Source organism: Mytilus trossulus, chromosome 9 (assembly GCF_036588685.1).
Source record: "Mytilus trossulus isolate FHL-02 chromosome 9, PNRI_Mtr1.1.1.hap1, whole genome shotgun sequence".
Lineage (NCBI taxonomy): Eukaryota > Metazoa > Mollusca > Bivalvia > Mytilida > Mytilidae > Mytilus > Mytilus trossulus.
This window is the reverse complement of record NC_086381.1, coordinates 74,946,473-74,962,512: the sequence shown is the minus strand read 5'-3', so window position 1 is coordinate 74,962,512 and position 16,040 is coordinate 74,946,473. Positions and strand designations below refer to the sequence as shown.

Sequence of the window (16,040 nt, the reverse complement as noted above, 5' to 3'; positions counted from 1 at the left end):
CTATCTTATGATCATAAACAAGCTTCTGTCCAAGTTTGGTAGAAATCCAGTATAGTTTAAGAAAGATATTCAAATTTAAAAAACTTTAACCACAGTGTGAATGTAATGTTTCACCGCAGAAAAACATTAAAGTACATTTATAAGTAAAAAATAGAAAAAATGGAATTTTATTTTTGAAAAATGTACTTCTGGATACTATCTTAATATGATCATAAACAAGCTTCTGTCTAAGTTTGGTAGAAATCCAGTATAGTTTAAGAAAGTTATTAAATTTTCAAAAACTTTAACCACAGAGTGAATATTTGTGGACGCCGCCGCCGACGACGCCGACGACGGAAAGTAGGTTCGCTTAGTCTCGCTTTTTCGACTAAAGTCGAAGGCTCGACAAAAATAGTAAAAAAGTGTTGAAATCTATTTGTCAAGTACTCTCTCGTATCGTACAAGAGGATGTCTTCGAAAGAATCTTCGACAAAATGCTTGCCTTGTTTGCATTTAGCTTTGGTAAAACAAATATTGCAGTGCATCTAGATATAAATAAAATCATCATAGATACCAGGATTGAAATTTCATATTTGCACCAGACGCACGTTTCGTCTACAAAAGACTAATCAGGGACGTTTTCTATCCTAGCTTTGAAAAGTTTAGTTTGATATGAGCCGGACAAGTACTTATTCTTATACTGGGGTTTATTTCCAGTTGCTCTTTTCCTTTAATTTTAAAATTCCAAAATGTACTGTTTGTAATGATGGTAAAAAGAAACAGTACGGCATGAAGTTTGAGGGCATTGCACTTTTAAATAGATTAAATAATCAGGAGTTTTACTCTTAGAAAATGTTTCAGTCATGCATTAGCGGAACTTTAGACTTCAAGTCATTTACATCAGCAGCCCGCACATAAATAGTATTTGTTTAACAGATTACATCTGTCCAAAAATATATATTAGCCTTGTCGAATTGTGCGGTCTTCATTTAAATAACGTCTTTGTAGTGGAATATTGTGTACTAGAGATTCAAGTCATATAAAGGGAAACATGTGTATTAATATATTGTTCTGCAATTGCTATAACTTTTGATAACACATATCCTAATGAAACAATGAACATGTATTTTTTTTTATAGATAAATATATCACATACTCAAGATTTGAATTCAGTATCAACCATATGATAACGAATTAAATAAAGGAATAGCAGTAACAGTTTGCATGGTTATATAAATTCGTAAAAAAGCAAACTCATTTGACTAAAATGTGATCTGAGAGCAAAGGTATGAAAAACATAATTGTTTATGCAGCCTGTTGAATAACATAATATGTCTGATCTTTTATGCATTCCTCAGACACATTCAAATCTATGTTCTGGTGCAAGTGTCAATATCTGTTATTGCAAGTCCAGCTGGACGTTATGAACTGGGCTCCTGTAATTAGGATAAGCGAGCAAGATTACAGCCCATTTCACTGAAGTTCTTCTGGTTTGTCTGTTATAACATGTATAAGAAATCCAAAGATAACTCGGAATGAATATTGATTGACATTACAGTTATCTGAACTTCTCCATTTTGTATGAAAATTCTTCGATCAAATGTATTAAGTGTGACTTTCTTTCGTATTTGTATTTAATATATACGCTATTTTAACTGTTCTAGTCTACATTTCAATCCAGAATTCGAATACTGTAAAATGGGTGCAAATCGCAATTGAATGAATCTTTATTCTTAAAGGCTTACTTGGATAAGTACAATCTTGTGTTTCTTTCGCAGGTACAGATAATTCTGTTGTTGGAACCACAGCTTCATTCAATATATCCGGTGTAGCATTATCAGACACTGGTAAAAGACTTTCCGATGTTAACAGGCATTGAGTTTGTCCATCAGGAACAACTTCATCTTTAGATGACGACTGTCCGTCAGGAACAACTTCATCTTTAGATGACGACTGTCCGTCAGGAACAACTTCATCTTTAGATGACGACTGTCAGTCAGGAACAACTACATCTTTAGATGACGACTGTCCATCAGGAACAACTTCATCTTTAGATGACGACTGTCCGTCAGGAACAACTGCATCTTTAGATGACGACTGTCCGTCAGGAACAACTTCATCTTTAGATGACGACTGTCCATCAGGAACAACATCATCTTTAGATGACGACTGTCCATCAGGAACAACAACATCTTTAGATCACGACTGTCCGTCAGGAACAACAACATCTTTAGATGACGACTGTCCATCAGGAACAACAACATCTTTAGATGACGACTGTCAATCAGGAACAACTACATCTTTAGATGACGACTGTCCATCAGGAACAACAACATCTTTAGATCACGACTGTCCGTCAGGAACAACAACATCTTTAGATGACGACTGTCCATCAGGAACAACTTCATCTGTAGATGACGACTGTCCGTCAGGAACAACTGCATCTTTAGATGACGACTGTCCATCAGGAACAACTTCATCTGTAGATGACGACTGTCCGTCAGGAACAACTGCATCTTTAGATGACGACTGTACATGTCCGTCAGGAACAACTTCATCTTTAGATGACGACTGTCCGTCAGGAACAACTTCATCTTTAGATCACGACTGTCCATCAGGAACAACTACATCTTTAGATGACGACTGTCCATCAGGAACAACAACATCTTTAGATGACGACTGTCCATCAGGAACAACAACATCTTTAGATGACGACTGTCCATCAGGAACAACTACATCTTTAGATGACGACTGTCCATCAGGAACAACAACATCTTTAGATGACGAATGTCCATCAGATACAACTTCAGCTTTAGATGACGATTGTCCGTCAGGAACAACTGCATCTTTAGATGACGACTGTCCGTCAGGAACAACTTCATCTTTAGATGACGACTGTCCATCAGGAACAACAACATCTTTAGATGACGACTGTCCATCAGGAACAACAACATCTTTAGATGACGACTGTCCGTCAGGAACAACTACATCTTTAGATGACGACTGTCCATCAGGAACAACAACATCTTTAGATGACGACTGTCCATCAGGAACAACATCTTCAGATGACGACTGTCCATCAGGAACAACAACATCTTTAGATCACGACTGTCCGTCAGGAACAACTACATCTTTAGATCACGACTGTCCATCAGGAACAACAACATCTTTAGATCACGACTGTCCGTCAGGAACAACTTCATCTTTAGATGACGACTGTCCATCAGGAACAACAACATCTTTAGATGACGACTGTCCATCAGGAACAACAACATCTTTAGATCACGACTGTCCATCAGGAACAACATCTTTAGATCACGACTGTCCGTCAGGAACAACTACATCTTTAGATGACGACTGTCCATCAGGAACAACAACATCTTTAGATGACGACTGTCCATCAGGAACAACTTCATCTTTAGATGACGACTGTCCGTCAGGAACAACAACATCTTTAGATCACGACTGTCCATCAAGAACAACTACATCTTTATATCACTACTGTCCGTCAGGAACAACTACATCTTTAGATGACGACTGTCCATCAGGAACAACAACATCTTTAGATGACGACTGTCCATCAGGAACAACAACATCTTTAGATGACGACCGTCCATCAGGAACAACAACATCTTTAGATGACGACTGTCAATCAGGAACAACTACATCATTTGGATCACGACTATCCGTCAGGAACAACTACATCTTTAGATGACGACTGTCCATCAGGAACAACAACATCTTTAGATGACGACTGTCCGTCAGGAACAACTACATCTTTAGATCACGACTGTCCATCTACATCTTTAGATCACGACTGTCCATCAGGAACAACTTCATCTTTAGATGACGACTGTCCGTCAGGAACAACTACATCTTTAGATGACGACTGTCCATCAGGAACAACAACATCTTTAGATCACGACTGTCCGTCAGGAACAACAACATCTTTAGATCACGACTGTCCGTCAGGAACAACTACATCTTTAGATGACAACTGTCCATCAGGAACAACAACATATTTAGATGACGACTGTCCATCAGGAACAACTTCATCTTTAGATGACGACTGTCCGTCAGGAACCACAACATCTTTAGATCACGACTGTCCATCAGGAACAACTACATCTTTAGATGACGACTGTCCGTCAGGAACAACTACATCTTTAGATGACGACTGTCCATCAGGAACAACAACATCTTTAGATGACGACTGTCCATCAGGAACAACAACATCTTTAGATGACGACTGTCCATCAGATACAACTTCAGCTTTAGATGACGACTGTCCGTCAGGAACAACTGCATCTTTAGATGACGACTGTCCGTCAGGAACAACTTCATCTTTAGATGACGACTGTCCATCAGGAACAACAACATCTTTAGATGACGACTGTCCATCAGGAACAACTACCATCTTTAGATGACGACTGTCCATCAGGAACAACAACATCTTTAGATGACGACTGTCCATCAGATACAACTTCAGCTTTAGATGACGACTGTCCGTCAGGAACAACTGCATCTTTAGATGACGACTGTCCGTCAGGAACAACTTCATCTTTAGATGACGACTGTCCATCAGGAACAACAACATCTTTAGATGACGACTGTCCATCAGGAACAACAACATCTTTAGATGACGACTGTCCGTCAGGAACAACTACATCTTTAGATGACGACTGTCCATCAGGAACAACAACATCTTTAGATGACGACTGTCCATCAGGAACAACATCTTTAGATGACGACTGTCCATCAGGAACAACAACATCTTTAGATCACGACTGTCCGTCAGGAACAACTACATCTTTAGATCACGACTGTCCATCAGGAACAATAACATCTTTAGATCACGACTGTCCGTCAGGAACAACTTCATCTTTAGATGACGACTGTCCATCAGGAACAACAACATCTTTAGATGACGACTATCCATCAGGAACAACAACATCTTTAGATCACGACTGTCCATCAGGAACAACATCTTTAGATCACGACTGTCCGTCAGGAACAACTACATCTTTAGATGACGACTGTCCATCAGGAACAACAACATCTTTAGATGACGACTGTCCATCAGGAACAACTTCATCTTTAGATGACGACTGTCCGTCAGGAACAACAACATCTGTAGATCACGACTGTCCATAAACAACTACATCTTTATATCACTACTGTCCGTCAGGAACAACTACATCTTTATATCACTACTGTCCGTCAGGAACAACAACATCTTTAGATGACGACTGTCCATCAGGAACAACAACATCTTTAGATGACGACCGTCCATCAGGAACAACAACATCTTTAGATGACGACTGTCAATCAGGAACAACTACATCTTTAGATCACGACTGTCCGTCAGGAACAACTACATCTTTAGATGACGACTGTCCATCAGGAACAACAACATCTTTAGATGACGACTGTCCGTCAGGAACAACTACATCTTTAGATGACGACTGTCCATCAGGAACAACAACATCTTTAGATCACGACTGTCCGTCAGGAACAACTACATCTTTAGATCACGACTGTCCATCTACATCATTAGATCACGACTGTCCATCAGGAACAACTTCATCTTTAGATGACGACTGTCCGTCAGGAACCACTACATCTTTAGATGACGACTGTCCATCAGGAACAACAACATCTTTAGATCACGACTGTCCGTCAGGAACAACAACATCTTTAGATCACGACTGTCCGTCAGGAACAACAACATCTTTAGATCACGACTGTCCATCAGGAACAACTACATCTTTAGATGACGACTGTCCGTCAGGAACAACTACATCTTTAGATGACGACTGTCCATCAGGAACAACAACATCTTTAGATGACGACTGTCCATCAGGAACAACAACATCTTTAGATCACGACTGTCCGTCAGGAACAACTACATCTTTAGATCACGACTGTCCGTCAGGAACAACAACATCTTTAGATCACGACTGTCCATCAGGAACAACTACATCTTTAGATGACGACTGTCCATCAGGAACAACAACATCTTTAGATCACGACTGTCCGTCAGGAACAACTTCATCTTTAGATGACGACTGTCCATCAGGAACAACTACATCTTTAGATGACGACTGTCCATCAGGAACAACAACATCTTTAGATGACGACTGTCCATCAGGAACAACTACATCTTTAGATGACGACTGTCCTTCAGGAACAACAACATCTTTATATCACGACTGTCCGTCAGGAACAACTACATCTTTAGATCACGACTGTCCATCAGGAACAACTTCATCTTTAGATCACGACTGTCCGTCAGGAACAACTACATCTTTAGATGACGACTGTCCATCAGGAACAACAACATCTTTAGATCACGACTGTCCGTCAGGAACAACTACATCTTTAGATCACGACTGTCCATCAGGAACAACTTCATCTTTAGATGACGACTGTCCGTCTGGAACAACTACATCTTCAGATGACTACTGTCCATCAGGAACAACAACATCTTTAGATCACGACTGTCCGTCAGGAACAACAACATCTTTAGATCACGACTGTCCGTCAGGAACAACTACATCTTTAGATGACGACTGTCCATCAGGAACAACAACATCTTTAGATGACGACTGTCCATCAGGAACAACTTCATCTTTAGATGACGACTGTCCGTCAAGAACAACAACATCTTTAGATCACGACTGTCCATCAGGAACAACTTCATCTTTAGATGACGACTGTCCGTCAGGAACAACAACATCTTTATATCACGACTGTCCATCAGGAACAAGTACATCTTTAGATCACGACTGTCCGTCAGGAACAACAACATCTTTAGATCACGACTGTCCATCAGGAACAACTTCATCTTTAGATGACGACTGTCCGTCAGGAACAACTACATCTTTAGATGACGACTGTCCATCAGGAACAACAACATCTTTAGATCACGACTGTCCGTCAGGAACAACTACATCTTTAGATGACGACTGTCCATCAGGAACAACAACATCTTTAGATGACGACTGTCCATCAGGAACAACAACATCTTTAGATGACGACTGTCCATCAGGAACAACAACATCTTTAGATCACGATTGTCAGTCAGGAACAACTACATCTTTAGATCACGACTGTCCATCAGGAACAACAACATCTTTAGATCACGACTGTCCATCAGGAACAACTACATCTTTAGATGACGACTGTCCATCAGGAACAACAACATCTTTAGATCACGACTGTCCGTCAGGAACAACTACATCTTTAGATGACGACTGTCCATCAGGAACAACAACATCTTTAGATCACGACTGTCCGTCAGGAACAACTTCATCTTTAGATGACGACTGTCCATCAGGAACAACTACATCTTTAGATGACGACTGTCCATCAGGAACAACAACATCTTTAGATCACGACTGTCCGTCAGGAACAACAACATCTTTAGATCACGACTGTCCGTCAGGAACAACTACATCTTTAGATGACGACTGTCCATCAGGAACAACAACATCTTTAGATGACGACTGTCCATCAGGAACAACTTCATCTTTAGATGACGACTGTCCGTCAGGAACAACAACATCTTTAGATCACGACTGTCCATCAGGAACAACTTCATCTTTAGATGACGACTGTCCGTCAGGAACAACAACATCTTTATATCACGACTGTCCATCAGGAACAACTACATCTTTAGATCAAGACTGTCCGTCAGGAACAACAACATCTTTAGATCACGACTGTCCATCAGGAACAACTTCATCTTTAGATGACGACTGTCCGTCAGGAACAACTACATCTTTAGATGACGACTGTCCATCAGGAACAACAACATCTTTAGATCACGACTGTCCGTCAGGAACAACTACATCTTTAGATGACGACTGTCCATCAGGAACAACAACATCTTTAGATCACGACTGTCCGTCAGGAACAACTTCATCTTTAGATGACGACTGTCCGTCAGGAACAACAACATCTTTAGATCACGACTGTCCATCAGGAACAACTACATCTTTAGATGACGACTGACCATCAGGAACAACTACATCTTTAGATGACGACTGTCCGTCAGGAACAACTACATCTTTAGATGACGACTGTCCATCAGGAACAACAACATCTTTAGATCACGACTGTCCGTCAGGAACAACTACATCTTTAGATGACGACTGTCCATCAGGAACAACAACATCTTTAGATCACGACTGTCCGTCAGGAACAACTTCATCTTTAGATGACGACTGTCCGTCAGAAACAACAACATCTTTAGATCACGACTGTCCATCAGCAACAACTACATCGTTAGATGACGACTGACCTTTCCCTTTGTGCTTTGTCAAACTATCTCTACTTTGAGTTAAAGATCTACTGACAGCTACTTCTGATAATGTAAAATCTAAAAATATATTGATAAACTTATTTTTAGTATTTATCCAATGCTGTTACACCATTGTACAAAAATAAAGAAGGTTTAACAATTATAACGATCATAAACATGTTTAATCCAGCCACTTGCTAAATGGGACTGTCCCAAGTCAGAATCCTGTAACTCAGGGGTTGTCCTCGGTTGATGTCTGTCATATTTGTGTTTCGTTTATTGTTTTGTCATAAATCTTTGTTCTATTGTTTGATTTTTTTTTATGTTGGGGCCTTTTATAGATGGCTATATGTTACCAATTCTGCTATTGTAGAAGGCCATACATTGACCTATATTTGCTTGCATTTGCTTATTTTTGTCACTGTAAGATAGTTGTTTCATTGGCTATCATACCAACTATCCCTATTTTATACTTTGTTTCAACAGATGCTGTTGAACTCGTACCTAACATATTTCAAAATTCATCGTAAATTGATATAAAAGACGTATCTCTTATTGAATTTGAATCTTTTCCACTCTACGGACATCATCAAACATGTTTTCTGAAAAGACACGATTCTATGGCATAGATCAGAAATGTTTTATGACAAAACACGATTAAATGGCATAAAACAGAAATGTTTTCTGACAAGGTACGATTCTATCGCATAGAACAAAAAGGTTTTCTCTCAAGATACGATTTTTATGCAAAGAACATATTTTTTTTCTGTCAAGATGCTTCATATTAACACAGTCAGGGGTATTTCTTAAATGAGTGATTTTCTAAATCACTGGTTGACGTAGATTTGTTTCTGTAAAGATACTATTGTATGGCCTAGAGCAGAAATGTGTTTTGTCAAGGTACGATTCTACGGCAAAGAATAAAAAATATTTTCTGTCAATATTTTTTTATATTCAAGATACGATTATATGACATAGAAATGTTTACTGTCAAGATGCAATTGTATGGCGTAGAGCAGAAATATTTTCTATCAAGATACGATTCTACGGCAAAGAACAGAAGTATTTTCTGTCAAGATGATTCATATTAAGGACATGATTCTATGACATATAAATGTTTTATGACAAGACACGATTCTATGGCATAGAACAGAAATGTTTTCTGTCAAGACATGATTCTCTGCCATAACACAAAATTTCTTCTGTCAAGACACCTTTGTACGGCATAGAACAAAAATGTCTTCTGTCAAGACACCTTTGTACGGCATAGAACAAAAATGTCTTCTGTCAAGACACGTTTGTACGGCATAGAACAAAAATGTCTTCTGTCAAGACACGTTTGTACGGCATAGAACAAAAATGTCTTCTGTCAAGATACGTTTGTACGGCATAGAACAAAAATGTCTTCTGTCAAGATACGTTTGTACGGCATAGAACAGAAATGTTTTATGTCAAGATGTTTTCTATTAAAACACGATTCTATGACATAGAAATGTATTTTTTTCAAGATATGATTATATGGCGTAGAGCAGAAAGTTTCTGTCAAGATACAATTCTACGGCATAGAATATACTTATTTTTCATCCAGGTGTTTCATATTACAGACACGATTCTATGACATAGAACATAATTTTTTTTCTGACAGTAAATGTTTGTTTTTATTAAATAAAACAGAAATTTCTTCTGTTAAGATACAATTGTATGGCATAGAGCAGAAATGGTATCTGTCAAGATACGATTCTCTGGCATAAAACAGACATATTTTGGTCAAGATGCTTCATATTAAATACACGATTCTATGACATAGAACAGAAATGTTTCTCGTTTCTCGTTTTTATATAGATTAGACCGTTGGTTTTCCCGTTTGAATGGTTTTACATTCTTATTTTTGGGGCCCTTTATAGCTTGCTGTTCGGTGTGATCCATGGCTCCGTGCTGAAGGCCGTACCTTGACCTATAATGGTTTACTTTTATAAAATGTTATTTGAATGGAGAGTTGTCTCATTGGAACTCATACCATATCTTCCTATATCTATTTTGATGAGGTTGATACTTACAGATTAAGATTGTTTTTCAAACGAGTAACCTGATATGAAAAATTATCCCAAAAAAAGATCAAAGCAGACTTTGAGTAAATGGCGAAAGTGATTTATCAAATCCACATATACGACATTCACTGAGGCCTACAGCACTTATCTAGGGTTGATATAATATACGATATTCACTGAGGCCTACATCACTTCTCTAGGGTTGATAGAATATACGATATTCACTGTGGCCTACATCACTTCTCTAGGGTTGATAGAATATGCGATATTCACTGAGGCCTACAGCACTTCTCTAGGGTTTATAGAACATATCTAGGGTTGATAGAATATACGATATTCACTGAGGCCCACAGCACTTTTTTAGAATTGATAGAACATGCGATATTCACTGAGGTCTACATCACTTCTCTAGGGTTGATAGCATACATCTAGGGTTGATAGAATATACGATATTCACTGAGGCCTACAGCACTTCTCTAGGGTTGATAGTATATACGATATTCACTGAGGCCTACAGCACTTCTCTAGGGTTGATAGAACATACGATATTCACTGAGGCCTACTACAATTCTCTAGGGTTGATATAATATACGATATTCACTGAGGCCTACATCACTTCTCTAGGGTTGATAGAACATTCAATATTCACTGAGGCCTACGGCACTTCTCTAAGGTTGATAGAAAATATCTAGGGTTGATAGAATATACGATATTCACTGAGGCCTACAGCACTTCTCTAGGGTTGATAGAACATACTATATTAACTGAGGCCTACAGCACTTCTCTAGGGTTGATAGAAAATATCTAGGGTTGATAGTATATACGATATTCACTGAGGCCTACAGCACTTCTCTTGGGTTGATAGAACATATCTAGGGTTGATAGAATATACGATATTCACTGAGGCCTACAGCACTTTTTAGGATTGATAGAACATGCGATAGTCACTGAGGTCTACATCACTTCTCTAGGGTTGATAGAACATACGATATTTACTGAGGCCTACAGCACTTCTCTAGGGTTGATAGAATATATCTAGGGTTGATAGAATATACGATATTCACTGAGGCCTACAGTACTTCTCTAGGGTTGATAGAATATACGATATTCACTGAGGCCTACAGCACTTCTCTAGGGTTGATAGAATATACGATATTCACTGAGGCCTACAGCACTTCTCTAGGGTTGATAGAACATATCTAGGAATGATAGAATATACGATATTCACTGAGGCCTACAGCACTTCTCTAGGGTTGATAGAACAAATCTAGGGTTGATAGACTATACGATATTCACTGAGGCCTACAGCACTTTTTTATGATTGATTGAACATGGGATATTCACTGAGGTCTACATCACTTCTCTAGGGTTGATAGAGTATACGATATTCACTGAGGCCTACAGCACTTCTCTAGGGTTGATAGAATATACGATATTCATTGAGGCCTACATCACTTCTCTAGGGTTGATAGCACATTTCTAGGGTTGATAGAATATACGATATTCACTGAGGCCTACATCACTTCTCTAGGGTTGATAGAACATATATAGGGTTGATAGAATATACGATATTCACTGAGGCCTACAGCACTTCTCTAGGGTTGATAGAACATATCTAGGGTTGATAGAATATACGATATTCACTGAGGCCTACAGCCCTTCTCTAGGGTTGATAGAACATACGATATTCACTGAGGCCTACATCACTTCTCTAGGGTTGATAGAATATACGATATTCACTGAGGCCTACAGCACTTCTCTAGGGTTGAAAGAACATACGATATTCACTGAGGCCTACAGCACTTCTCTAGGGTTGATAGAACATATCTAGGGTTGATAGAATATACGATATTCACTGAGGCCTACAGCACTTATCTAGGGTTGATAGAATATACGATATCCACTGAGGCCTACAGCACTTCCCTAGGGTTGATAGAGCATATATAGGGTTGATAGAATAAACGATATTCACTGAGGCCTACATCACTTCTCTAGGGTTGATAAAATATACGATATTCACTGTGGCCTACAGCACTTCTCTAGGGTTGATAGAACATACGATATTCACTGAGGCCTACAACACTTCTCTAGGGTTGATAGAACAAACGATATCAACTGAGGCCTACAGCAATTATCTAGGGTTGATAGAGCATACGATATTCACTGAGGCCTACAGCACTTCTCTAGGGTTGATAGAACATACGATATTAACTGAGGCCTACAGCAATTATCTAGGGTTGATAGAACATACGATATTCACTGAGGCCTACAGCAATTATCTAGGGTTGATATAATATACGATATTCACTAGCTAAGGCCTACAGCAATTCTCTAGGGTTGATAGAACATACAATATTCACTGAGGCCTACAACACTTCTCTAGGGTTGATAGAATATACGATATTCACTGTGGCCTACAGCACTTCTCTAGGGTTGGTGGAATATACGATATTCACTGAGGCCTACAGCACTTCTCTAGGGTTGATAGAATATACGATATTCACTGTGGCTTACAGCACTTCTCTAGGGTTGATAGAACCTACGATATCAACTGAGGCCTACAGCAATTCTCTAGGGTTGATAGAGCATACGAAATTCACTGAAGCCTACAGCACTTCTCTAGGGTTGATAAAACATACGATATTCACTGTGGCCTACAACACTTCTCTAGGGATGATAGAACATACGATATTCACTGAGGCCTACAACACTTCTCTAGGGTTGATAGAACAAACGATATCAACTGAGGCCTACAGCACTTCTCTAGGGTTGATAGAACATATCTAGGGTTGATAGAATATACGATATTCACTGAGGCCTACAGCACTTATCTAGGGTTGATAGAATATACGATATTCACTGAGGCCTACAGCAATTATCTAGGGTTGATAGCAGGGATGGGGTAATCGTAATCTGTAATCGTAATCAATTGTAATTGATTACATATTTTCAAGTAATCGACAGTAATCTGTAATCAAAGACATTTTCGATTACATGTAATCGTAATTTAATCGATTACAGAAAAAATTTGGATGTAATCATCGATTACTTTTCGATTACACTTCTCTAGGGTTGATAGAACCTACGATATCAACTGAGGCCTACAGCAATTCTCTAGGGTTGATAGAGCATACGAAATTCACTGAAGCCTACAGCACTTCTCTAGGGTTGATAGCATATACGATATTCACTGTGGCCTACAGCACTTCTCTAGGGTTGATAGAATATACAATATTCACTGAAGCCTACATCACTTCTCTAGGGTTGATAGAACATATCTAGGGTTGATAGAATATACGATATTCACTGAGGCCTACATCACTTCTCTAGGGTTGATAGAACATATCTAGGGTTGATAGAATATACGATTTTCACTGAGGCCTACAGCACTTCTCTAGGGTTGATAGAACATATCTAGGGTTGATAGAATATACGATATTCACTGAGGCCTACAGCACTTCTCTAGGGTTGATAGAACATACGATATTCACTGAGGCATACATCAATTCTCTAGAGTTGATAGAATATACGATATTCACTGAGGCCTACAGCACTTCTCTAGGGTTGATAGAACATACGATATTCACTGAGGCCTACAGCACTTCTCTAGGGTTGATAGAACATACGATATTAACTGAGGCCTACATCAATTATCTAGGGTTGATAGCAGGGATGGGGTAATCGTAATCTGTAATCGTAATCAATTGTAATTGATTACATATTTTCAAGTAATCGACAGTAATCTGTAATCAAAGACATTTTCGATTACATGTAATCGTAATTTAATCGATTACAGCAAAAATTTGGATGTAATCATCGATTACTTTTCGATTACACTTCTCTAGGGTTGATAGAACCTACGATATCAACTGAGGCCTACAGCAATTCTCTAGGGTTGATAGAGCATACGAAATTCACTGAAGCCTACAGCACTTCTCTAGGGTTGATAGAATATACGATATTCACTGTGGCCTACAGCACTTCTCTAGGGTTGATAGAATATACGATATTCACTGAAGCCTACATCACTTCTCTAGGGTTGATAGAACATATCTAGGGTTGATAGAATATACGATATTCACTGAGGCCTACATCACTTCTCTAGGGTTGATAGAACATATCTAGGGTTGATAGAATATACGATATTCACTGAGGCCTACAGCACTTCTCTAGGGTTGATATAACATATCTAGGGTTGATAGAATATACGATATTCACTGAGGCCTACAGCACTTCTCTAGGGTTGATAGAACATACGATATTCACTGAGGCATACATCAATTCTCTAGAGTTGATAGAATATACGATATTCACTTAGGCCTACAGCACTTCTCTAGGGTTGGTAGAACATACGATATTCACTGAGGCCTACAGCACTTCTCTAGGGTTGATAGAACATATCTAGGGTTGATAGAATATACGATATTCACTGAGGCCTACAGCACTTATCTAGGGTTGATAGAATATACGATATTCACTGAGGCCTACAGCACTTATCTAGGGTTGATAGAATATACGATATTCACTGAGGCCTACAGCACTTCCCTAGGGTTGATAGAGCATATATAGGGTTGATAGAATAAACGATATTCACTGAGGCCTGCAGCACTTCTCTAGGGTTGCTAACATATACGATATTCACTGTGGCCTACATCACTTCTCTAGGGTTTATAGAACATACGATATTCACTGAGGCCTACAGCACTTCTCTAGGGTTGATAGAACAAACGATATCAACTGAGGCCTACAGCAATTCTCTAGGGTTGATAGAGCATACGATATTCACTGAGGCCTACAGCACTTCTCTAGAGTTGATAGAACATACGATATTAGCTGAGGCCTACATCAATTATCTAGGGTTGATAGCAGGGATGGGGTAATCGTAATCTGTAATCGTAATCAATTGTAATTGATTACATATTTTCAAGTAATCGACAGTAATCTGTAATCAAAGACATTTTCGATTACATGTATTCGTAATTTAATCGATTACAGCAAAAATTTTGATGTAATCATAGATTACTTTTCGATTACATTTCGATTACTGAAGTAAAATAGTTTGATGAAAAATAACCTATTTCAGAGGAAAATATGTATGTTATCACTTTGTAGTACAGATAAAAAAAAAAGTATGCATCAACAATACTTGAGAGTCAAGCAACTGCCTTATTTCTATCTATTGTCTCAAGCTGCATTATGAGTAACCAAATCCCCTGCCTAAATTTACTTTATATCTAGCTTTTGAAACAAATGGATGTATGTGCTTGACAATAAGTCAAAAGCTTTAATATTTAAATAAGAAAAAATAGATTTGAAATAATAAAATAGATCTTGAATAAGAAATGTGTCTGTCTTTCCTTAAGTTCTGTACTACATTTTTTAAAAGTAGTAAGCTTATTTGTATTAAATTTCCTGAAAACATCATTTTCAATCAGAGTTGAAATTAAAGCTTAGTATAGATAAACAGTTGATTTCTTTAATGTTATGATATACATGTATCATGTGTATATGAATTAAACTAAAAAAGAACACAAAATCCTTTAAACAATGAAACAATGGCAATGCATAGCTATTTTTTTTAGAAATAGATACATGAATCCCTTTGACACTTAAAATATATTTTGTATATTATTTGATTGAAGAAGTTAACAAATCTTAACAACATTCTTGCCTTTACTAATGAGATGATCAAAGTGTTCTAATCAATA

The 16,040-nt window shown here is 38.3% G+C and overlaps 1 protein-coding gene across 1 annotated transcript; it reads left to right on the top strand.

The window, feature by feature from the left end:
* The first annotated feature begins 473 nt into the window (after positions 1-473).
* On the top strand, positions 474-7,995 carry LOC134684937 (serine-rich adhesin for platelets-like). Its single transcript, XM_063544256.1, has 6 exons — positions 474-501; positions 1,758-1,826; positions 1,872-3,626; positions 3,691-4,338; positions 4,403-5,125; positions 5,222-7,995. The coding sequence occupies exons 1-6, from the start codon at positions 474-476 to the stop codon at positions 7,993-7,995; spliced, it is 5,997 nt and encodes a 1,998-aa protein (XP_063400326.1).
* Positions 7,996-16,040: the final 8,045 nt, after the last annotated feature.

Bases quoted from the DNA above. Each gene is read 5' to 3' on its own strand.
- LOC134684937 (XM_063544256.1), top strand. From the start codon at position 474: ATGCTTGCCTTGTTTGCATTTAGCTTTG. The intron at 3,627-3,690 runs GTCAATCAGGAA...CTACATCTTTAG, and splicing joins AACATCTTTAGATGACGACT to ATGACGACTGTCCATCAGGA. The intron at 4,339-4,402 runs GTCCATCAGGAA...TACCATCTTTAG, and splicing joins TTCATCTTTAGATGACGACT to ATGACGACTGTCCATCAGGA.